Source organism: Diabrotica virgifera, chromosome 1, assembly GCF_917563875.1.
Source record: "Diabrotica virgifera virgifera chromosome 1, PGI_DIABVI_V3a".
Lineage (NCBI taxonomy): Eukaryota > Metazoa > Arthropoda > Insecta > Coleoptera > Chrysomelidae > Diabrotica > Diabrotica virgifera.
In genome coordinates, this window is record NC_065443.1 from 246,184,756 (window position 1) to 246,211,467 (window position 26,712).

A 26,712-nucleotide genomic window follows, 5' to 3' on the forward strand; every position below is an offset into this window, starting at 1 on the left:
TAAAGAAAAAATATTTATATTCTAATGACAATTTATCGTATGTCGTTGTAATAATAGAGAGTTATCAAGTAACCCTAGGAGAATACGGTAACGCTATTTTCCTGTATACTTTACATGTTATTTATAACGTTACCGTATTCTCATAGAGTTACTTGATAACTCTCTATTATATACCAGTTTGTTGAGATTTGAGTTTGATACAGTTTTTGAAGGAAATGAAAGAAGGTTTACTATTGAAAATAAAACCATTTTGTAAAAGTACAAATTTTCTATGAATAGTTCAAACGATCAAAAACACTTTTAACGTCACATAACTGTATTTTTTGCTGACGTTTATAATGTCTCATTTAAAATTATATATACACCCTGTGACGTCACGACGCGTTTTGGGGTGGCTGGTATAAGTTGAATTTTTAGTCGTCTTTAGGGGCCAAACGAAAGACAAACAAAACTTTTTTATCTTTGATACAGGTTCTAAATTATGTTCTGTTGTGATTTATAACATTTTTTTCGAATTTAAAGTTTAATGCAAGTTCCTTATTAAATTGAAAAAATAATTTTATTAACGTTTTGAAGCCCAAATCGGGTTTCATTGTCAAAATACAAAATACTACTAAATTAAACAAAAATGTTGTTGCTAAGTAAAGAAATTATTCTAATAATTTATTTAATCTGACTCATTTATATTGTCAATTCAGACGTGTATTATACATTTTAAAGTAGAAGACTTTAAAATGATATCGCCAATATTTATGAGTTGCGTTCCTGGGACGACTTTACTAAAAGATAGTTCATTCGATTACATGAAATCAATCCCAACTCAACTTATAGCATGTGATCTGTCTTTAAAAAGACAACCAGATGCAACGATGACAGTAAAATTCTCGAGTTAGAGATTCCATAGTAAATCACGAGGGAAAACCAGGAAAAAACCTCGTGATACTATCCCGACATCGTAAGTATTTGGTCTTACATTTAATTTACTTTCAAAACCTAATATCAAATTCTGACTTTAATATGTTTAAATTATAAATAATATTAATAATACATAGGTATACAATAAGTAATACTAAAATATAAAATTTTTACTAACTCAATATGTTATTGACTTACTAATCGTGGTATTTTCTTTCGATTGACTTCTTTCAGTATGGGTAACCACATCCTACTGCGTTCTACCGAGGAATTTGCGACACAATTGGTTTCATTTAGCATAATTAGAGCCGCTTCTTTGATTTTTCTCTTTTTACTATCTGATTCTTTCAGGGCTATACTTGAATCTCTCCACTGATTTTTTTTTCAATTTAATTGTGGCTTATTTCCCATCTAAATAGTTAATCATAAGTAATCTCTAGTTTAAAAAACTATAAGCCGGTTGGACGAAATGGTATAAATGCGAAAATTCTTAAGCTATTTGATATTCAACGCTTATGCAAACTGTTTATCAACATATTCACGGGGCAAATACCAAATACAGATTGGCTAAGAAATCAACCTTCGTTGCAATACGAAAGAAGCACAATGCCAGTTTCTGCGAAAAGCACCGTTTAATTAGCTTATTGAGCTACGTGCATTCCTAAAAATGATACATAAGCGAATTTAGAAATGTGAAGAAATGAACCTCCACTTTCATTACGCAGGGAATACCTAAGTGAGAAATTTATAGTTAAAGTAGCGGTTAACGATAAACTGCTATTAAATAAAATTGTTCATCTAACCACCTCATACCTAACTCATTATTACTGGGAAAAAAGAAACTGTTTTTAATTGTGGAAAGCTTTCTCAACGTTTCCAATTCCATTGGCGACATACACCAAATAGAACAAAGCTCGTCTCGAAAACTAAATTATGAAGATTATTTATCTCCAGTAAACTGTCATTTAAGTAATATTCGTGCGACAGACTTCCTTACTAAAATAGACCACCTTCAGTGTGTACAAAACAACGGAGGGAGTTATCAAAAATTATATACGGATGGTTCAAAAATGGAAGGAAAAGTTGGATATGCTATATATTACCCACAAAAAAAGTATAAAAATAAACAACAGATTACCTGATAAAATGACAATTTTCACAGCTGAACTCATTGCAATCAAATAAGCATACAAAATATGTATTAATCAAAAAGAACTCAATTATGTTATATTTACAGACTGCCAAAGCATTGTAAAGAAATTGAAATATAATATACATAATTTTGCAGAAAATTATATCATCAGTGACATCATAGCAATAAACAGTGAAGCTTTGAAATCGGGCAAAAATATAATATTGTGCTGAATAAAAGCACACATTGGTATAAAAAACAACGAAATAGTAGATGATCTGGCTAAAAAAGCAACAACGAAGAAATCCGCTCTGCAAACCTATCAACTTCCTATGTGAGACATAATTTCTATTATCAGATCTATCAAACGGACGAAATGGCAGGAACAATACAATAATTCAGACAAAGGAAATTATTACAAAAAAATCCAGCCTACACTTCCCATCAAGACATGGTTTAATCAAGTTTCCAACAGAGGCTTTATCAAAACTATTTGTCGAATAAGAAGTAATCACTGTCTGATTCCAGTCTACAAAAGAGAAATAGGACTTGTAGATAATGATGAATGTTTATGTGGAGAGCTAGCTGATCTACAACATATGCTGTTAGAATGTCCTTTACATTTGATTGAAATATCAAATTTCTATACCAATCTAGTTCAAGTTAATGTACAATTTCCTTTTAATCTTATATACCTTTTACAATCAAACAGGGGGGACAGAGTTGCTCGCGTCCGTGGTCTATCGTAAGGTACGATCACACGTGTCCCCTGGGTAACGCTAAATGAGCAGCAGCGATTCGTCGTTACGCGCGCTGATCCATGAGTGTACGAATCCCTACTCGAAACGGCCCTTCTCAGGGCAGCGACGCAGACCTCAAAGTCATCTTCTGGAACGCTGGAGGTCTAAGCAACAGCAAGTTTTTAGAACTCAAACGAAGCGTTCTCGAAAAGAACGTTGATATATATGTCATTGTAGAGGCAGGAGCCGCTACAGACACACCTCACCTCTACTCTACAGTTGGCTATTCAACCCATGTGCTGAAGAGGAGTCGACAAGTAGCGTCAGGAATTATCCCCCAAGGAATCAAAACCCCTCTAGTATGCAAGACTAACATAATCCACGAAATGCAGGATAGAGATAAACTGGAAATGTTCCAGGTCAAAGTCTGGAAAAACTCGAAACGTCACCCTTTTCTTACTATACAATCCGCCAGATAATATAACTGCATTGGAATTGGTAGAGCAACAAATCCAGCCAAGTACCATCATAATTGGAGATTTCAATAGTCCATCCACGAGATGGGGCTACTCTAGAACCACCAACGTTGGGAAACACCTCGAGGACTTTTTGGATAACAACTATCTTGATGTAGTGAACACCCCACCTACGTTCTTATCGTTTAGAGGAAGTCAATCAAGGCCCGATCTTGTCGTAACACACCCACACATTACAGGGAAGACCAGTGTAACCCTCCTGGACGACGCAGCAGGCTGTGGTCACCGCGCTCTGCTAGTGACATGCAAACTGGCAAAGGACAAAAAAGCCCAAAATCGCGCCCCGCGCTGGAATTTTAAAAAGGCGGATTGGAAAAAGTACAGGGAATGCACAGATGAAGTCCTTACTCAACTAACACTACAAGAACCAGAAGAAGCAGCAAAGAAAGTAACCGAGGCCATACTTAAATGTGCAAAAGAGTGCATACCGCGAGGTCAAATTAAGGGCTATAAGACTTTCTGGTCCCCAACGCTATCCAAATTGAAAGCTGCCAGAAATAAAGCCAGGGGCAAAGCTGAAAAATCCAGGCAAATGAACGATTGTGTAGAGCTTCGAAAGAGACAAGCGATCCTAACTCAAGCCATTAAGTCAGGGAAAAGAGAAGCTTTCAAATCCTTCCTTGCTAAGCTCGACTTCCGAAAAGACGGCGTCAAAGCGCACAGGTTCGTTACTACGCTAAACAATGATGGAAACAAGCAACAGCAAATGCCAATGAGAGGCATGGCTAGAGAACTCACTACACATGCCGATATAGCAAACGAACTCTGTAAACACTACACAAAAGTGAGTAATATTAAGATAAATAAGAGGGAGAAAGCAAGACTGTTGCGCTATCCCCCTCCCCGGCGGATGAGCAAAAGTATAAAGGACATCTGTACAGAAGATTTCTCGATATCAGAGCTGGAAGCGGCTCTCTCTGACACAAAAACGAAAAAGGCAGCAGAGATTGACGAGTTGTACCCGGAAATGCTTAAATATCTGGGAGCCGCAGCCAAAAACACCATTCTGAACTTGATTAACCTAACATGGAATTCAAGAGTCCCAAGTCAATGGAGGAAGAGCGAGGTCATACCCACCCTAAAGAAACAAAAAGACCCGAGCCTGACTGATAGCTACCGGCCAATATCCCTCACAAGCTCCTTATGCAAAGTAGCCGAAAAAATGGTTCTGGACAGACTGAACCGAGCCATAACCCATCTTGAACTGATTGACGACGCACAAGCTGGCTTCAGGAAACACAGGAACACCATGGACCATGTAGTCGAGTTTGCTCAAAAAGTCAAGGATGCTTTCCACCGTAAGATGTCAACAGTTGCAGTGCTAGTAGACCTCAAAGCTGCATACGACATAGTATGGAGAGGTTTGCTGTTACACAAGATAGCGAAGTCTGGAATTGACGGTAAACTGTTCAATTGGATAAAATCTTTTCTCGGTGAAAGGTATCAGAGAGTCAAATTTCACAACCATTATTCCAAATTCAGACTACAAAGACAAGGGCTGCTACAAGGAGCTGTCATCAGCTGTCAATTGTTCAACCTAATGATAAACGATGTGCTCGCAATGATTAGAAGGACACCTGGTGTTGATGCCCTCCTGTATGCCGATGACCTCCTAATATGGGCATCAAGTAGCAGTCTGAAAGCGCTCGAGGGAGTAGTGAACCAGGCTCTCAAAAATCTAGAAAAATGGGCGGATGAAAACTGCCTAACTGTCAGTACAACCAAAACCTTATATCAAGTACTTACCCTTTCAACAAAGCAGACTGCTGTCAAGCTGACATACAAAGGAGTCGACCTGGAAAGAGAGGATGTAACGAAATACCTGGGGGTGTACATAGATAAGAAAATAGCGTGGAAACCTCAAATCGACGACATTGCAGAGAAAGCCACAAAGAGATGTCGACTGCTCAAACGTCTCACAGCAACAAAATGGGGCGCCACGCAAGATGTCTTGGTAGCAACATACAAAACCTATGTCAGGCCGATACTAGAATATGGGAGTGAAGCTACAATAACTGCGAGTACAAACACCACCTCCAAGCTTGAAGTCGCCCAGAACACTGCCCTTCGCGTCATCACCGGTGCTCCAAAATCAACACCGATTACATCAATGGAAGCCCAGACCGGTATTGAACCAATACAATGCCGCAGAGAGCAACACGCGTTAACCTTCTGGGAAAGGCAAAGACGAATACTTCCACAAAAATGGGACGAATATAGACAAGCAGCCTCACGTCTTAAAACACAAACCACTCCGCTTACAGTAGCAAATCAAATCATGGAAAAATACCACATTGACCTGTCGAAAGCCGCCCCCTTCCCAGCGCAAACTACACTCGCTCGCGGTCTACCAAACACAGAATTGCGTCTTGAAAACCATAACGACCCGAAGCACTTATCGTCAGACATTGTCCTAAGGAAAGCCGCCCTAGAGACGATACACACCAATTACCCAGCGCATGAGTGGCTCCACATCTACTGCGATGGCTCCTCGATGCCGGACTCGGGAAGAACAGGAGCAGGATATGTCTCAACGTTCTCCAAAGGCTCCATAGCTGTGGGTGCCCCTCTCACCAACTATGATGGCGAAATTGCTGCTATACACGAAGCCGCTAAAAGTCTCGAGAATCTCCAACACCCCCAAAAAGTTGCCTTCTTCATCGACTGCCAAGCCGCAATCCTCGCCCTGTCGACAAATCGATATACCGACTGTGCCCAAACAATATCTTGCCGCGTCCAACTATCGAACTTGCTGGAAAAAGGGTGGCTGATTACTTTACAATGGATCCCTAGTCATGTCGGTGTTGAAGGGAATGAAGCGGAGGATGAACTTGCAAAAGAAGGCACTACTCTTCCACAGCCCCCTAGCTTCCAATCGTACACATCAGCAAAGTCCACCATTAAAAGAGGAATCAAAGCGAAGATAAAAGACCAGCAAATACAAGCCGGTGCTGGAAAATCTTGGGCCCACCTAATAGAGTCACCAATCCCTCACAACTTGCCGAGACCCATCAGTGTAGCCGCGTTCAGAACAACTACGGGGCATGACTACCTGGCCTCCCATCTACATCGCATCGGCGTCCGTGAAAATGACAACTGTCCACTATGTAATCAGCCCCAGATGGATGCTGCTCACCTCCCAGAGTGCCCAGCCCTGATAACAGACCCACCCGAGGAGGATGAAGATCGCCTACGAGAAACGGCTCGTCTATACTGGTCAGCGCGCCGCCAAATGGCTAACATGCCAAGGGTGGGCGTTGGCTAGTAAGTAAGTAAGTAAGTACAATCAAACAATCTTGATGTTTATAAAATTTTATACAACCATGTTAATTGTTTAAAATTAAAGCTCTAAAAAAAGAAAAAAAAATTATAAAAAAAATAATACTAAAATAAAATAAAAAGTTACTAAGTAGTTCTAAACCTCCGAGAGGTTGCATCGGGTTTAGGTCTTAGCGTAGTAAAAAAAATATACAAATAAATACATAAAAAACAAAAGAAAAAAAACTAAATAAAAAATATAATAAAAATATAATAAAAAAAATTGTTAAAAAATATATATTAAAAAAAATTAAAAAAAACAGTAAAAAAACTTAGTAGTAGTAATAGTTTTAAATTTAGATATTAAGCATATATTTTGTAAAAGAGAGAATTTAAAACACATTGACTGGCCAGTTGGTTGCTTAAACCAGTGCCCATAAAACATAAACACACACACACACACAAATGTGAAGAAAGAACAGGAATCACTTATATTGGTTTGAAGAATGGCTTGGGAACAAGAGAGGCACTTTTTGTATAAAGTTGCTGTGCAGGAATGCTACGACCAAAAAAAAAGACATGAGCATGGTTCAATATATTGGAATCAAAAAGCGTAACTAAGGATCACCAACGGTCTATACACAAAAAAATTGACTATACACGAAAAAAAGACAGGGTTGTATTCTCTCCCTACTACTATTCAACATTTATGTAGCAAAGATATTTCAGCTTGGACAACAGAGCGAAAAAAGGCATATTTTACTGGTTTTTCTATTAATAACATATGATATGCTGAAGATACGACCATTATAGCAGACAATATGGAGGAGTTGCAAGATTGAGTAAATATCATAAATGGAGTGGGAGAAGAGTACGAGCTTAGCATCAACATAGCAAAAATCGGGCTACATTAAACAGCAAGTGGGACTGTGACTTGAAAGTGAAGATAAGAGAACAAACGCCTTCGTTAAATTTGATAAATACATCCTTTAATCCCGAGAATCCGTGCCTGAAATGCTTATACCGGGTGTCCACTTATATTTTCCCCCATTTTAACTGCCTATAACTTCTAAACGGCTCAAGATAGAAATATGCGGTTTTCTCTGAAATGTTTTGTTTTAGTAAAAGTTTTGTCTGAATGGACTGAATTTATTATATCGCATTCAAATACGAAAAGAAAAATGGCGAATTTTTGAAAAAAACGTTGTTGACTTTTTTTTTAATGGAACACCCAGTATTTTTTTTGTAAGTTGAAAGAAAGGTCATTCACCTATCCAGCGATATAAATTTTTTCAAAATCGGTTGTCAAATCACTGAGTAATTAATTTTTAAAATGAGAGGTGCAACGTGAATATCACATACCTAAATAACATAATATGTGATTTCCACATTGCATCTCTCATTTTAAAAATTAATTGCTCAGTCATTTGACCACCGATTTTAAAAAATTTATATCGTTGGATAGAGAAATGGCCGTTTTTTCAAGTTTTCAGATATATGACTATTTTTTATGTCGCTTTTAAATAAAAAATGGCGGATTTTTGAAAAAAAAATACGTTGTTGACTTTTTTTATTGAAACACCCAGTACATTTTTTTGTAGCTTGACAGAACGGTCATTTACCTATCCAGCGATATTAAATTTTTTTAAATCTGTTGTCAAATCACTGAGCAAATAATTTTTAAAATGAAAGATGCAATGTGGAAATCACATAACATAATATCATTTTGTTTAGTAGTTATGTTATTTAGGTATGTGATATCCAAGTTGCACCGCTTATTTTAAAAATTAATTACTCAGTGATTTGACAACCGATTTTGAAAAACTTTATATCGCTGGATAGGTGAATGACCTTTCTTTCAATTTACAAAAAAATATGCTGGGTGTTTCATTAAAAAAAAGTCAACTACGTTTTTTTCAAAAATCCGCCATTTTTCTTTTCGTATTTTAAAGCGATATAAAAAATTCAATCCATTCAGACAAAACTTTTACTAAAATAAAACATTTCATCAAAAACCGCATATTTCTATCTTAAGCCGTTTGGAAGTTATAGGCAGTTAAAATGGGGGAAAATATAAGTGGACACCCGGTATATGGCCCATCCTTTACGCGGAAGTGAGATCTAGTCACTTAATTTGAAATCTATGAATCGTGTGAAGACTTTCGAAATGTGATGTCTCAAAAGACTGCTTATATAGTTCAGAGAAATAAGGAAAAAAAATATCCTGTTGGTGACAGAACCCCCTCCAGGCCGAAACTGATAACTCGTTTAAAAAACTTCAATATGGCGTTCGCTGAATACGTCTATCCTTATTGGTTGCTTAGAAAATTGCAAAATAAATCATAAATTTTGAGTTTTTATAAATATTCCTAACTTATGTAAAAATTAACTTAGAACGTTCTTATTACACGGAATGCTGAGACTTCTGGTGTTTAAATCATACCCTAAATTTCAAAGCAATTGGTCAAATAATTTAAAAGGTATTTAATTTGTTTATCCCAAATTAATTTTTTTTGCAACGCTATAAGTCAGAAAATGATGATGTTACACTAATACTTTGGATAGTTTATGAAAGAAGAAGATCTATACTATTAACTTAATTAAAAAAAAAGACAAAAAATAATTCTAAATACTGCAAAATTATTTTTCAAAAACATGTGAATTAAAAAATGGGGGGGCTAACTTCGTCCCTAATTGTCCTAGGACAATTGTTTTTCTTTCTAAATGTGTATAAAAATTCATTTTTTCCAAATATGAAAAAATAATTTTTCTACGGATAACGGTTAAAAAGTTATTCTAATTGTTTATAAGTAAGCAAAAAACTGACGGGTTTTTGCAAAATAATTTTATACTGATTAAAATTACTTTTTGTAATTTTTTTTTAATTAAGTCAATAGTATAAACGTTCTTCTTCCATAAACTGTCAGACGTCTTACTGTAATCTCATAATTTTCTGACTTATAGTGTTGCAAAAGAAATGAATTTGGGATAAACAAATTAAATAACTTTTAAACTATTTGACCAGATCGTTCCTAAGATCGTTGCTAAGATTACTAACCCAGATCGTTGCTAAGTCTATACGCAGATGATACAGCGATAGCTTTTAGCAGTACCCACCCAGATTTTTCAACAAGACATCTACAAAGAGCTCTTGACGAACTACAAAAATGGTGTGTGCAGTGGAAAATAGCTGTCAATCCTGACAAAACACAGGCCGTTATGTACCAAAAAAGAAGAGGCAGACCAAATGAGGTACTATCCGTATTTGATACCCAAATTGAATGGTCAAATCAAGGCAAATACCTAGGCGTAATGTTGGACAAAAGGCTGACCTTTACAGAACACGTAAAACAAACGGTCAACAAAGCTAAAGCCCTTAGGAGTCAACTGTCATCGCTAATAGGTCGAAAGAGTAAACTGAGATTTAAGACAAAGATTAGGATGGCAAATTGTATAATTTTGCCAACACTAACATACGCCTCAGCCGCATGGGGGCACACGTGTAAAACCAACAAGAAAAAAATACAAACCATCCAAAACCACATGATCAGGGAAGCTCTGAATATACCTACATATGTCCCATTAAGATACGTATTTGGACGTACGCAACAAAAGAAAGTCCTGAGAATGATAGACGAAAGAGCACATGAAATATTTAACAATATCAGAAACCATCCTAGCAGATTATTAAGAGAATTGACTAACTACGACGAAAACCAAAGAACGGTACATAGACGGCCTAGACAGCAGTTAGCTGGATATAGAGGAAACCCTTAAGAATGAAAAATTGAGATAACCACAGAATATCGAAACACAAATGTCGCCCTTCAGGCACTAAGTACCCTTCAGGTAGGTCAAATGGACCATAGCCGCGGAATGTGAGCATCAAGGTCACGTACCGACAGACGTGGGCTTGATGGCCACACCTTTCGGGCGCTCAGCCGTCGAGGAGAACAAAATTTATTTTGCCAATTCGCCGGCTGAGTGACCGAGCACACACGGTCTGGACAGCAAAACACCGATTTAGATTGGTCCCTTGATGTCCGGAACACATTTTTTTAGGATACAAGTCCAAAGTAAAATAAAAAATTAACTTAGTCATTAATAGGGAGAAAAGCTCTTCTAGCTACCCCTAAAACCAGGTGGCTTAACCACATGAAGTAATACAAAGGGTGTCCCATTACCCAGGGCATCCAAAGTAACATTAAGATCAACGCCTCCCTATTCGGTATATCCTTCGATGGGGAGGGGTGGAGGTATAGCTTGGGGGGTCAGATAGGTACCACTCCATTACGGGGTGTGACCGGTTTGATCTTCGGACATGTGGGTTCCACTTTTCCATTGGAACACACATGTTCCCCGGGGCTGGGGTTGATACGAGCATGTGTGTGTGTGTGTGAAACTATTTGACCAATTGCTTTGAAATTTAAAATATAATTTAAGCACCAGAAGTCTCAGCAATTCGTATAATATGAAGGTTCTTAGTTAATTTTTACATAAGTTATGAATATTTATAAAAACTCAAAATTTATGATTTATTTTGCAATTTTCTAAGCAACCAATAAGGATAGACATATTCAGCGAACGCCATATTGAAATTTTTTAGACGATTTATGAGATTCTTACTCTCCAATTTCTTTAAAATGCTTAACTTTTTGGTTATAGACGAAAAAAGCGAAAATTTACCGTTTTTTGATCTTCATTTGTTTATAACTATGTATATCATCAAAATCGGCTGCAGGAAACATATAGGTTATTAATATAGATGTCCATACTACTCAAAAAATTTGGTTTCGGCCTGGAGGGGGTTGTGTCACGAGAAAAATCTTATTTCTCTGGACTAATAATTCAATGGGTGGATTATGTAAGAAATGATGAGGTCCTAAGGAGAGCTAATGTCCAAAGAGAATTATCGTTATATCTCTTTAAGCAGCGAAAGGGCTCATACTCTTGATGGGTAAAGTTGAAGGCCGAAGAGGCTCTGGGCGAAAGCAACATTCATGTTTCAAAGACATTAGAACCTGCTGTGGCATACCCGATGTTAGTAGGATAGTAAGAAGAGCGGAATGATCTCTATATACATACGACAACCAACATTGACGACACCCAAAGAAGATACCTTTTTAAAGCCAATAAAATACGACAAGAAGAAGATTCCTTTGCCAAATTAGTAATAGCGGGCAGAAATCGAAAAAAAAATGGATAGCAGGAGATGCAAAGATTGGGAAGACAATCAGACATACTTCTGAAGAACTATAGACCTGGATCCCGCGTAAGAAAAAAAAGTTGATTAATAGCAAGCTGAAAATTTGTTAATAGCTTAACGGTGTCTAGTCGGACAAACATTGATGCACGTGAACACTGAAACAGGGGAACTTTTAATGGTGGAGCATGATAAACGTGTCGTCCTGACAAGTTTATGATGGTGAAAAATAGCAAGTTGTTTTTAAGTTTATTCAATAGCCAACGTTATATAATATATGAAAAAATGTTTGTCCGACAAAAAGGTTGGGCATTTTAACGAGTCCGACACGTAGAACATGTCACATCACAGGAACTATGTTGGTGATGAATAGCAGTCTGATTTTTGCATGAGAGTTTAATGAAACGTTAAAAAAGCAATTGGAAGTTCTGTCGGACAAAATGAATGGGAAATTTTCCTAGTCGGACATTCTAAACATGTAAGATATAGACAAAAATGTTGGTGATAAATAGCAAGCTAATTTTGATTTGTTTATGTAGAAATTATATTTTGTAACGCAAAAAGTTATATGTCGGACAAAAAGTTTGGGCAAATCGAAGGAAATAAATAAAAAACATTTATTCAGAATGACTTAGTCACATATTGATAAAGCTATTTTGGTTGTATATTATTATTTATATTCACATATTTGCATGTGCATATATATACATGCACACTCCAAAAACAGTAAGGTAAGTATCAATGCATGTATATATTGCAAAAGAATTATTTTTTTGGGTGGAGTTTGTTCTAGATATTCTCAAAATGACAGTAAAAAATGTCAAAGAACATGTGAAAGCAATCTCTTAGAGTTTTCTAATTAGGCGCATCAGAAAGTACGGAAAATTTCCTACAAAAAACGTTGTATACATTTTTTTCCATACTCAAATCTTAACCCTGTAAACGACATTGAAAAATGCAAAGAGTCTAAAACTTCGGTGCTTATAAGAATAGACGTAAATATGACACATTATGCTTAGAAGTATGTATTAGAAGGCTGCATTTGTCACTGTGACACTTTGTGCTATACAAAGTAGTATTTGAAAGTACATGGTCTCTGAGTTTCTGTTTGCCACGTGTGTTGGAAAATAAAATTTATATTAACTATGGAGTGTTTTTGTGTCTATTTTTGAGTGTCAACAGTTTAAATTTTAAGTCGCCAGATCGAAAGTGAAACCATTCAACGTAACATTTTTGAGTAATTTTCGAACATTTTACAAAGTTAGTAAAATACTTGGTCATCAATTCAATGAGGTTCAGTTGCCAGATAATTGTGAAAGTTCTTTTGAATATCATTCTTCGTGCTATAATGCTTTGCTTGATTGAAAAAGGGTACCTAAATAAATTATTATTAAAATTGTATAACGTAATTTTTCTCAACTTTCTACAAATGAAATAATAATGTAATTAAGGCTATGGGTACATAATTCGCAAATATTTTACGTGTATCCCTACTTTTTCTGTCTTTACACGGCAAATTACGCGTAGTAAAATTCACACTGGTATGGATATGTAAACATTACTAGAATGTCATTCTACTTGAAAATGTCATCATTAATTTAAAGAGATGGGTTTTGAATGTTCTTGGATAACTGTTATTTTTATAATTGGAAATTATTAATTACGTTAATAAATGTGATAATTTTTCACTAACTATGTATTCAGTGATTGTAATAATTTATTTGTACAACAAAGACTAATACTCAATCGAGAAAAGAGGAAAAGTGTTAAAGTGATTTTTTAATAATATATTGTTATGGAACGCTTACAATTTTGAACATCTTTAACAACAAAATACTTGGATCACAGAATATATTATCCTGATGTATTCTCTGCTTGGATCTTCCACAAATAATACACAATAAATAACTTTTTATTAAGTTCACGTCTTAAATCAATTATTTATCAAATACACTATATTTCAATAAAATTTAATCAATAACTCAACATATTCCCGATGCAATGTCAAATATTTAAAATTGTCACTGATTGTCAGTGTCTGACTGACAATATTATATTCGGCTGAGTGCGTTGTAAGACAAAGATAGATTTGGAAAATATTACCACGGCATTGTGTTTATTTTTTTCGAATCCTGAAAAAACCAATAAATATTTTTGAAAAATTTAAACGCAGAATGAAAGACTAAATCATTACCGAGGGCCGAAAGTCCCTTAGAATAAATAAAAAGTTTATTTTGAATGATATATTTGAAATTAAAAATCACACTAAATTTTCTCTTAGTTTTTCACCCCTGTAACTTATTAAAATAAACATTATAGAAGTTCTCAGGGACTTTCGGCCCTCGCTAATAACGTGATCTTTCATTCTGCGTTTAAATTTTTCAAAAATACTTATTAGTTTTCTCAGGATTCGAAAAAAATGAATCCCCATTTGAATAGCATTGCAGCCGAAAATACGTACCGATCCTCTTAATATGTCACATGACAAGAAATAATTTGCTGCCAAAATAAATCGATTAGTTTAAATTTGAAGTTACGATTGCAATTTATTATGAATTATTGTCAAAAGTGACAGTTTTTCTTAAATGGAAATGTATTCATAGACATAAGGGTAGACAGGGAATACAGTGCAAAAAGTCGATAGGTGGTCTATCTATCTCTTTTAACCAAGCGATCCCGCGCATGTGGCAGACAAAGATAGCTAGACCACTCAATCCATAATATAATTTGCCTGATCTACTATAAATGTATTACAGTGAGATATCTAAATGATGTTGACATAAATCGAAAGATATCGATTGTAATTGATTGCAGGTACTTTTGACATAGAATAATCACCCCTTATTGAAATTTCAAAAATTATTTTTTTAAATTGTCCGACTACAAAATCTACCCCTTATTTTTTTCCGACAACAGTCATTCTTGGTAAGGAATAATTTACTTAATTAAATTTCATCTTTGTCGGAAAGCTATTTATCACCAGAATTTTTGTCTATATCTTACTTGTTTAGAATGTCTGACTACGAAAACTGCCCATTAATTTTGTCGGACAGAACTTCCAATTGCTTTTTTAACCTTTCATTAAACTCTCATGCAAAAATCAGACTGCTATTCATCACCAACATAATTCCTGTGATGTGACATGTTCTACGTGTCGGACTCGTTAAAATGCCCAACATTTTTGTCGGACAAAAATTTTCGCATATATAACATAACGTTGGCTATCGAATAAACTTAAAAACAACTTGCTATTTTTCACAATCATAAACTTGTCAGGACGACACGTTTATCATGCTCCACAATTAAAACTTCCCCTGTTCCAGTGTTCCCGTGCATCAAAGTTTGTCCGACTAGACACCGTTAAGCTATTAACAAATTTTCAGCTTGCTATTAATCAACTTTTCTTTCTTACGCGGGATCCAGGCCTACTATAACCATGGCAGATATATTTAATGATTCAATTGCGTGAGTTGTAGGAGACTCAGAACAGAGTTTTAGTTTAAAGATGCCTCTCAGTCGCTAACGAACCATCATTAATTATGAAAAGAAGAAACACGCGTTATAGATCTCTAAACTGGACTTACTCTTCGTTGTTTTGTATATTTTGACAGAATAACGATCCAAATTGTTAGATAACAAAAGTTAATAACTATTTTCACTTTCGTTGCAACACGAAACTACAGCTGCATGATTATTCCAGTTCAATCAGAGAGTGCAGCAAGCACCTCTACCGGTTTCGAAACTTATTAGTCTCTCATCAGGAGGCACATATGCTGCTCTCTCTGACCCAACTAGGACAAACCCCGGCGTGCAGTCACGGATTGCAACGAACAAAATGGCAGGGATGCCCTAGTGGCAACTTCTAGCAAAAGACTAAGTTTTCAATATAATAGCACATAAAACAACATCAAAAAATGTTACTCTACATCCTATCAGATTGAAAACAATGGAAACCTCAATGAGGGGAGGGACGTAACTATTACGTGAGAGATTACGTGAATTATAAATTGTAAAATTCCCTCATCTTCTTTAGTCTCAGCATCCGTTATGGCTTGCAAATTGTAGAAGCCTCGGAGGTGTAACCAGAGAAGGTTCCCATTGTTTTCAATCTGATAGTATGTAGAGTAACATTTGCTGATGTTGTTTTATGTGCTATTAGGTTGAAAACTTAGTCTTTTGCTAGCAGTTACAATCCGTGACTGCACGCCGGGGTTTGTCCTAGTTGGGTCAGAGAGAGCAGCATATGTGCCTCCTGATGAGAGGCTAATAAGTTTCGAAACTGGTAGAGGTGCTTGCTGCACTCTCTGATTGAATTGGAATAATGATGCAGCTGTAGTTTCGTGTTGCAACTAAATTGAAAATGGTTATTCATTTTTGATTTACATGTTTACTCTTATTGGGGTACGAAGGGAACCATTCTCGTTGGAACTTTACCGCGCTGAGCAGATGGGACGTGAATTATAAATTGTAAAATTCCCTCATCTTCTTTAGAATCAGCATCCGTTATGGCTTGCAAATTGTAGAAGCCTCGGAGGTATAACCAGAGAAGGTTCCCATTGTTTTCAATCTGGTAGGATGTAGAGTAACATTTTTTGATGTTGTTTTATGTGCTCTTAGATTGAAAACTTAGTCTTTTGTTAGATAACATTTTATTTTAGGTAATCTTCAAGTTTGCATATCATTGGTTATACCACAGTCCGGACTCTAAGCGAAAAGATAGCATCAGCAGCAACGAGAGTTATGAACCCTTAGATAAGATCCAACGATGCTCGATAAGTTTGATAGAATGTAGCCTATTTTTACCAAGAGACGATCTCGCTTTTGAAATCCAAAGAGTGCGAAGAGAAATTCAAGAACGACAAAGCAAGTAAGTAGAGAATAAGATTGTCAATAATTATGCTGATATTCTAAGAAACTATTGTATCGCTTCTGCTTTTGTGCTCTCATGATATGTTTTCAGACGTTGGTATGGGATTCTAGTACTCAGTTTATCTAATTTTTCCGAACTTTTTCTTGCTATTTATTTAGTAGTTTCGTTTTTTTTTTTTCGTCTTTTTATTTGTTTTTAATGTATTATTCTGGGTACATTAAAATTCTGGTAAAAGTAAGTAAAAAAGGAAAATATTAGATGACCAACGAAATCCTACAGCTGATGGAAGAGAGAATACTACAAAAAAATAACAAAGAAGAATATAATAGAATCAACAAAATTATTGTAAGACAGATCAAGGAAGCCCAAGGAAATTGGGTAAATAAACAGTGCAAGTACATAGAAATACTTAAAAAACACAATAGTTATCGACGAAAAGTACAAATTGATCATAGACAAACAGGAAGAAACAGAAACATGGTAAATCTGTATTTCCGAATGTTTGACCGATAATTGAAACTTAATAGAACAATTAGGGGGCGAGTTAGACGAGTCTTACATCCTTAATTAATTAAAGCTTTGGGAGAAACTAAAAATGGAAAAGCGGGAAAATGTATGACATGGATTTAGTTATATTGTAGCCTTACTTCGTATATGACCGATTTGCGCTAGTTTTCTTCTCAAAGTCCCGATTTTGAGATAAGGCTCTTCTTAAATGTTCTCTGTATTCTAGTAAAGCAAATACAGAGTTCATTCCAAACCCTGTCATATAGAATCACTTTTTTGAATATTTTTTTTTTTTAGTTATTGTTGTAATATTTCACATGCTTTGTAATATTTGATAGACCATATACTGATATATACTCTCACCGAGAGAGGTGTTAGACAAGGATGTGTGTTGTCACCTGACTTATTTAACATTTATGGTGAATATCATTTATCATTTATGAGGATAGTTTTAGAAGGATGGGCCGGTGGAGTTACAGTAGCTGGTAGGAAAATCTCCAATTTAAGATCTGCTGATGAGCAACCACACTTATAGCAGCAAATGAGCAAGAAATGTTTGATCTTCTGCGAAGAGTTGAGTACGAAAGCAATAAAGTTAGTCTGAAAATCAATAAAGCTAAGACATAAATAATGGTGGTCGACAGATTCGACACTATTCAACTGACTAACATGTTACAGGAATACCAGATAGTAAACCTTTGTCTATCTCGGGTCTAGTATAACTAATGATGGTAACTGTGAAGCAGAAGTTCGGAGACGTATTGGTATGGCAAAAAATGCGATGAGTCGCCTAACTAAAGTTTGGAAAGACAGATCTATCTCTCAAAATATCAAGATGAGACTGGTGAATGCACTTGTATTCTCAATATGTCTATATGGAGCAGAAACTTGGACTCTTCGCGCATGCGAGCGCCAAAAAATTAATGCCTTTGAGGTGTGGTGCTGGAAAAGAATGCTGCGCATACATTGGACAGCTCATAGGACAAACGTTTCTATTCTAAACCAACTCAATATTAAAAAAAGGCTGTCCACAATATGTCTGCAACGAATTCTGGAATTCTTTGGTCACTCGGTTCGCAGAGGTGACGACAGTTTGGAGAGATTAATTGTGTCTGGAAACGTTCCGGGGAGAAGAACAAGAGGACGATCACCAACTAGATGGTCTGACCAAATAAAGCATTCAGCTGGAAACTCATTCTGCGAAGCTCTTAGAGCAGCTGAAGATAGAGACCAATGGAGAAACATTGTTAGGAATATTGGAAGAAATCACGATCCTCAGTAATGGGGAAACGACAAGAGAGAGAGAGGATACTGATATGTTTAAGAATCATTGAATGCATGAAGGTATAATATTTATATTAACAAATTATATTTGTTCTAGGTTACTGGCTCTGAGGAAACCGAAGAACATGTTTGTCCAAACGCTGAAATGTAAGTTTCTATTTAGTATTTTGCAGTAAATTTTGATAACAAAATTATTCTATTTGAAATATTTGTAGTCTGTGTATCACAATTGCAAGTACATATCTATAGTATTTTTACTACAAAAGCAAGATAACGTAGGTCAAAATTTCTAACGTAAAAGCACTGTCAAAACATTAGAATGTGACTTTTCATCATGGCCACGTTTATGTCATTACTTGTCAGATGTTTTTCTTTGTTTTTGTTTACTATAAAAATATCTAATTCTTTATTCTAATTGGATTTCATCAATTGCCGAAATATATTAATCATATGCCAAAATATTTGTTAATGTTAACGAAAATAATGATATTCCATAACATCAACTCTAGAATTGAAATTTGTGTAGCACAGCTAAATTACGACACCAACACGGAACTTCCCGATCTTGAATAAGCGTCCACATGGCATAATATTTTAATAAGAAAAACGTAATCGCGATTACATTGAAAATTTTAGTATTATATTAATTAAATAACCAAAAACATTTATTATTATCAATAATATAAATTTTCTAAAACAATTATTTAAGTTCAATATTCCAAAAAAATAATAATTTTAATTAAATATTTTAGACATTCGTACCTATGCGGCTCATACATACAAACGCAAATGACAGTTCAGTGTTGCTGGTTGCGGTCAATTATGCTGTGAGCTGTGAAATAATATATTTTAATGATTATACCTACACTATGATAATATTCTAATTAATATATTTCGGCAAGTAATGAAAACCAATTGACATCATTAATTAGAATAAATAATTATAGATATTATTTTTATAGTAAACAAAAACAAAGAAAAATATCTCTGACAAGTAATGACATAAACGTGGCCATGATGAAAAGTCACATTCTAATGTTTTGACAGTGCTCATACGTCAAAATGTTTGACCTACGTAATCTTGCTTTTGTAGTAAAAATACTATATCAAACTTTTCCTCGTTTAATTGGATTTTTAGTGTCTGAAATTTTCTTGTCTGCCTCTATTTTCTTTTTATTTGTAATGGGTCTTCTAATAGAGACTTTTTTGACAGTTGGCAGCGGCCATATTGTTGTAGCTACATAAGATGATAACAGAACACATGAAGTGTTTCAGGGCTTAATCTTGTGAATACTAGTTATGGTTATGGTACATCGGGGAAGGCCCCACTTGTGAGCCCTTCAGACACTTAGACCTCCTACGGCGGATCCATTGTGTCACCCCTACCTTACAAACCAGGTCCATAAGAACCTGGTCTTCGGCGTTCCTGGGGCCCAGGCTGCACCGGGCTCCCATGTCTGTCAGAATCAGCAGGTCTGCAAATCTGAGCTCCTCCTGATGATGCCACCCCGAACGTCTAATCCCCCAGAAACGTTATGGCCTCACAGAAAGCCAGAAGTCTCTTAAAAGGCAACTCCCTCTCCTGGCTCGGCTGCATAGATGACGGTCCCTGAAATGCCTAGGATCTGCTGAATACTAGTACTATTAGACTATCAGCTGAGCTAAGATTATAAACGGCCGAGCATATTATCTGCAACTCAAGATTCGTTAACTCCATGAATACCCAGAGCAGTTATTTTGGCCGGGAATCATAAACATCAATGTCAGCGGAGGAATAGGGAACTTGCACATTTTTTTTTTATTACATAATGTTTAGTTTTGTATAAAAATGAGATTTCCAAAATTTTACGCTTCAAAAACTCATAATAACTTAGAAGTACAAATTTAAAGTCTTCTGTATTTTAAAATAATTCAAACGACCCGTGACGTCACACAGTTTAACTATATGGTTCCGTTTATGGTTATAATTAGGTATATTCTTCTTCTTCTTTAGTTTATTGGCCTCCACCTACTTGGGTATACCTCGCCGCGGAATAAAGGAAAAATATTTATATTCTATTAACATTTATCGTATGTCATTGTAATAATATATACCAGTTTGTTGACATTGGAGTTTGATATAGTTATTGAAGGAAAGGAAAGAAGGTTTACTACGTAAAATAAAACCATTTTGTAAAAGTACCTACAAGTTTTCTATGAATAGTTCAAACATCAAAAACACTTGTAACGTCACATAACTGTATTGTCTACTGACGTTTATAACGTCTAATTTAAAATTCTGTTTACTTTGTTGGAAGAATGTACAATAAACATATAAACTGTTGACGTCACGACGCGTTGTGGCCTGGCTGGAATAATTTGAATTTGTAATCGTCTTTAGGGGCCAAACGAAAGCCAAACAAAACTTTTTTATCTTTGATACATGTTTTAAATTATGTTCTGTTGTGATTTATAACATTTTTTTCGAATTTAAAATTTTATGCAAGTTCACTATTAAAAGAAGAATACATGTTGCGAATAAAACATATAATGGACTAATTAAACATTTAAGATCCGATAACATGGGATAGAAGAGACAATACATTAAGAACAACGTATATTAAGAACAAGAGCCAACAGAAAAAGCAATTACACAGTGGGGTATACAGGGTGGGCCAAAGAAAAGAGTTCACCTCGATATTTAACAGTAGTTATTAGATTTGAAGAAAATGCCGAACAGGTCGATTTTTATTTTTAAATTACAATATTTTGATATATATTTCATACTAGTGACGTCATCCATCTAGTCGTGATGACGTAATCGATGATTTTTTTAAATGAGAATAGGGGTCGTGTGATAGCTCATTTGAAAGGGTGTTTAGTTTTCTATTCAGTAATATAAACATTAATATCATTAGTTGTACAGGGTATTCAATTTTTTTTAAATTAAATTAATTGACAAAAAAAAGAAGAATATATGTAATTTATTTAATTCAAAATAATTTTACTGTTGCCAGAAATCAGAAAAAATGTTAAATTCTCAAATAAACATTGCTTTTCTCTCTTCTATCTTTTGCTCTCTGTTTGACTTCGCTCCATCTTAGTCCAATTTTTTCGTGTTCTCTCGTTGTTGTTCTTTTCCAGCTGTTGTCTGGTCTGCCTCTTTTTCTTTTCCCCTCTGGTTGGTATTCAAGTGCTTTTCGTGCTATGCTGCTTTGGTCTTTCCTCAAAGTGTGGCCGATCCATTTCCATTTTTTTTTTCCTTGACTGTAGTAGATATGTTAGTTTGCTTTGTCCTTTCCCATAGTTCTGTGTTAGTTATTTTATATAGATTTTTCTTAGAGATTTGTTTACAAATGTTTGTATTTTTTTAGTTGTATTTTCGTCCTGTTTCTGCTCCATAGAGCAGTATACTTTTAATGCAACTATTAAAGATTTTAATTTTTGTTATTTCCGATATTTCGTTTGTTTGCCAAATTCTATTTAAAGCGTTGAATGCGTGTTGAGCCTTTGTTATCTTCGTCTGTATATCGTTTTTACACCCCCGCTCCTTTCCATGACAGATCCCAGATATGTAAACTTGTCTACCTCTTCTACTTCTTTACCGTTTATGATTATTTTATTATTTGGATGGTTATTATTTTTTAGAAGTTTAGTTTTCTCTGTGTTTATTCGAAGTCCGATCGTTGTGCCAATTTGTCAATTTTTGCTTGCATATCGGTGTTCAGTTATCAGGCAGATGTCATCTGCAAATTCGAGATCTTCTAACATTCTAACTGTTTGAATAGGTTCCACCTGATGCCTGTTCGATCGTCGATTACTTTTCTCATTACCCAATATATAATAATAAGGAATAGGGTAGGGGATAGTACACAACCCTGTTTGACTCCACTTTCTATGGATATTTCTTCTGTTACTTCACCTGAATGTTCTAGTTTGGCTTTGTATCCTTCGTAGAAGAGTTTAATACAGTTTATGATTTTTAGTGGTATCCCATATAATCTAAGGATTTTCCACATCTGTGCCCTAGTTACACGGTCAAAGGCATTTTCGAAGTCGATAAAACTCACATATATATCTTTATTCCATTCATTTGTTTGTTCCGAGATAATTCTAAGGGTGCAAATGTGATCAATAGTGGAATGGTTGGAACGGAAGCCTGCTTGGTTGTTTCTCAGTTTTTTATCTAGTTCCAGCTTCAATCTTTCCATTATGATTTTGGTCAGCACTTTGAATGTGGCACTTAGTAGTGTTATTGCACGCCAATTGTTGCATTTGCTCAGATCTCCTTTTTTGGGTATTTTTATAATCAATCCCTCTTTCTACTCCTTTGGCAATTTTTCGTCCGTCCATATTTTATTAAAAGTGATGTCCGTCCATATTAAAAGTGTATGTAGCATCTCTACTGACTGCTCGGTGTCTGCTTTTATTATGTCAATGGGTACTAGGGTGGTCCGATAAGTACTTAGCCTCTCCTCCATATGGCGCCATTGTCCCAAGAGAAATGTACCATCGTGTAATACATTCTTGTAGACGGCCTATGGAAAAATATTAGCCAAATCCGACTCGTAGTTTTGTTTTGACCGCGTGCATAAGCGGGCGTGTTTGGGGATTTTAGAAAAATTACAAAAGAGCAATATCAGTCGGTGATTCGACTCTTCTTTTTAGATGGGAAATCCCGCAGCCAAATCAAAAAGTGCTTGAATTCTGTAAACGGTAACTCTGCTCCTTCCATGCAAACCACCAAAAATTGGTTTAACGAGTTTCAACGTGGTGTTTCATCGGTTTTTGATAAGTCACTCCCAGTTGCCCCGAAAACGGCTACCACTGAGGATGACGTGAAAGAAGTCCACGATCTCGTATTAGTATACCGCGAACTGAAGCTTCGTGAGATAGCTGAGACAGTAGGCATCTCAAAAGATGTCGTTGGTCATATCCTGCATAAAATTTTGGGCATAAAAAAGATGTCGGCGCGATGGCTGCCGCATTTTCCAACTCCGAACAATAAACGCAACCATAAGACCACTTCGGAGCAATGTCTTATACTGTTTAAGCGTAATCCAAATGAGAGAAATAGTTCCACTGGTATACACCAGAAACCAAGAGACAGTCGATACAGTGGACGTCACCCCGTGAACTTGCTCCGAGGAGGGCGAACACTGTCCAATCGGCTGGAAAGGAGATGGCCACCATTTTCTGAGATTCACAATGTGTGAGCTATATTCACTTTCTGGAAAAGAGCAAAATGATCTCAGGGCTTTACTATGCCGCATAATGGGCCCGTTACCACGCTGAATTTCAGAAAAAAAAAGTCCCAATTGTGGAAGAAAAAAACTCTTCCACCAAGACAACGTCCGGCTCACACCTCCGCCATCGCCATGGATAAATTGGTCGAATTGGGCTACAAACTGCTGTTCCATCCAACATATTCTCCAGATTTGGGCCTGTACGACTTCTTTTTGTTTCCAAATTTAAAAAAGTCACTCGCCGGGCAAAGATTTAAATCGAATAAGGAGTTCATCACCGCCACGGCAGCCTACTTTGCAGACCTCGAGGAAAGCTATTCTTCAGACGGGTTAAATAAGGTGGAGCATCGCTGGTTCAAGTGTATCGAGCTAAAAGGAGACTACGTTCAGAAATCAATCGCCACTTTTCCAAAATTTCCGTTTTTCTTTTGAAGGCTAAGGACTTATCGGACCGCCCACGTATATTGTCGATTCCTGCGGCTTTGCCATTTTTTAGAAGTTTTAGGGTGTTTCCAATTTCTTCCCTTGTAATTTCTCCAATGTTCACTTCTAGCTCTGGTGATTCTACTTCATCTTCTATGATTTGAGTTATTTCATGCTTAGCATAGGTATATCTCTTCGAAGTATTCCTTCCATCTTTGTATTATTTCTTTCTCATTTTTTATTCTATTTCCTTGTTTATCCTTTACTTCTCGTATATTTCGTTGTGCTTTTCCTGTTAAGTTTCGTATGATTGTATATTGTGTTCGTAAGTCGTTTTCTTTTGCTGCTTCTGATATATTTAGCATCTCATTTATATAGTTTCTTTTATCTTTTCTGGCTTGTTTTTTTACTTCTGCGTTTTTTGGCTTGTATTTCCTTTCAAGTGCCCTCTCTTCTTCCGATCCTTCCTTTTGTAGAATTTCTTCTTTGATTTTTTTCTTTATTCTATCAGTAGTAGAGTATCTTTAGTAATCCATTTTTTATTTTGTCTTCTTTTTAATCCGATTGTTTCTTTTGCTGTATCTATCATCACTTCTTTAAAATATTTCCATGTTTCTTCAACTGACTCTCTAGTTTGCTGTGATACTGGTCGGTTAATTGCCAGTTTCTCACTGAATTTATTTCTTATGCATTCTTGTTTTAGGGTATCAACGTTGTACTTGTTCCTTCTGCTGATATTTTGGTTTTTATCTCTGGCTAATTTCATTTTTAGTCTCGCTTTGATTAGCATGTGGTCTGACGCCACGTCAGCACCTCTTAAGCTCCTGACATCTTGCAGCCAGCTTTTCCATTTATATTCAATTATTATGTGGTATGTTTGGTTCTTGTATCTCCCTCCTGGTGATTTCCATGTTTCTTTAGGTATCCGCTTATGTTTAAAGATACTTCCGCCTATTAAAAATTCATTTTGCTCACAAAATTCGATTAATCGATTTCCATTGTCGTTTCTCTCTCCGATTCCCTCCTTTCCTATCTACATGTTCATGTCCTGTATTATCATTTCCTATTTTAGCATTAAAGTCTCCGATTACTATTTTTATATCTCTTCTATTATTTATTATTAATCCTATTAAACTTTGTTTGTAGTCGCTCGTAAAATTCTTCCTTCTCATTTTCGTCGTTTTTATTCGTAGGAGCATATACATTTATTAGTATTAGGAGTGTTATAATATCTCGCCACTTTATAGTAAAAATTTACCACGTGAGACAGGCACTCTGCCGTAACAGCTGTAGTGACACTAATTAGTAATGCATTTTTTTGAAGTATTGAAAACAAAACTTTTCAGTGTTTTCAAGTTAGATTAAAAGAACTTCCATCAAGTAGCAGTCGAATCCATCACTTATTAAAATTTTTTGTTTGTGCTTATGCCCTATCTTCTTTTAGGTATGCTTACAATAAACAAGAAACTTAAACAAAGGCGTCGAAGATCAGAATCCGAAAGTTCTGACAATACCGAAGATATCCAAGAAGATCTACTGGCAGACGAAAGAGAAATGTTATCAGAAAGTTTGTCTGATTCTGACGACTTTGACGACACTTCATCCGATAAAGACAGCGGTGGGTTTAAAATCCGTAGATCTGAAAAGCTGTTGTATATTCCAAAGGTTGAAGAAGAGAGTGATGAAAAAGATGAAGTAAAAACTGACGACGATGTTGACACAGTTAAAAATGAGTCTGAAGCATCTGATGACAATGAAACTGTAGATTCAGAATCAGATGTCATCGTGCATCGATCATAGATTTGTTTAGGTATTAATTTCTGCTGGCGTGATGCTAGGAGTAAAACATTGTATTTTTTCTATGACCATAATATTTATTTAATCTGTTAGTAAATATGGAGTATTTTTGCTATTAACATAGACACCTACCTACACATACTATCAATGTTTATAAGATCTATCATGTATACGCTTTTTATAGAATGCTATATTTAGAACGAGCATTGAGTTTTAAGTAGAAGACTACTATATCCAGCACCTCTTAAGGAAATACTTATTTTTTATATGGTTGTAGGAAGAAACTTTTTAATGTACCTGTATCAGTTCCTTTTTGTTGTTTTGTGATGTTTTCTGTTAGATATTTTTGTTGTTTATATATTAACGTATCGTCCTATCATAGTCCATAGAAAGCACATCTTTATGGTAGATGAGAATATTTTCAAAACGGCCTACGATAACGTTTCAGATAGTGATATTAAAATGTTACATCAATTTTTGTTGTTTTATTTCAACGGTTTAAAACAATAATAACGAATGGCCTAACCCAGGGGTCACCAATTAGCCGAGTGTGGTCCGCATGCGGACCGTGGGCTAGTTTTGTGCGGACCGTCAATAAATTCAGAATATACCTAGTGTTTGGCAATTTTGAAAATGTTTGGCCATGAAATTGTGTACTATGTTTGGCTCAACTTATGTGTGCGAAGCCGCTTTATCAAAAATGAACTTTATTAAAAATCGGTAGAGATCTCACTTAACAGATAAATATCTCAACTCCCTAATGAGACTCAGTTGCACTAAACTCACTCCAAAGACAGGTTTTACATAAAAAAAAAATGTCAT

At 35.7% G+C, this 26,712-nt stretch overlaps 1 protein-coding gene across 3 annotated transcripts in view; it reads left to right on the forward strand.

Moving 5' to 3' along the window:
- The window catches only part of LOC114347014 (probable RNA-directed DNA polymerase from transposon BS), a 47,865-nt gene extending 21,501 nt beyond the window's left edge, over positions 1–26,364 (forward strand). For 2 of the 3 annotated variants that reach the window (XM_028297782.2, XM_050641974.1), the window contains exons 6-8: positions 16,443–16,651; positions 18,543–18,592; positions 25,538–26,364. In XM_028297782.2, coding sequence (XP_028153583.1) covers positions 16,443–16,651; positions 18,543–18,592; positions 25,538–25,893 — 615 coding nt within the window. In that variant the 3' untranslated portion in view covers positions 25,894–26,364. Of the gene's footprint in view, positions 1–1,318; positions 6,600–16,442; positions 16,652–18,542; positions 18,593–25,537 lie in introns of those variants that run through there. The other variant, XM_050641973.1, reaches the window with a different exon arrangement.
- The last annotated feature ends 348 nt before the right edge of the window (positions 26,365–26,712 follow it).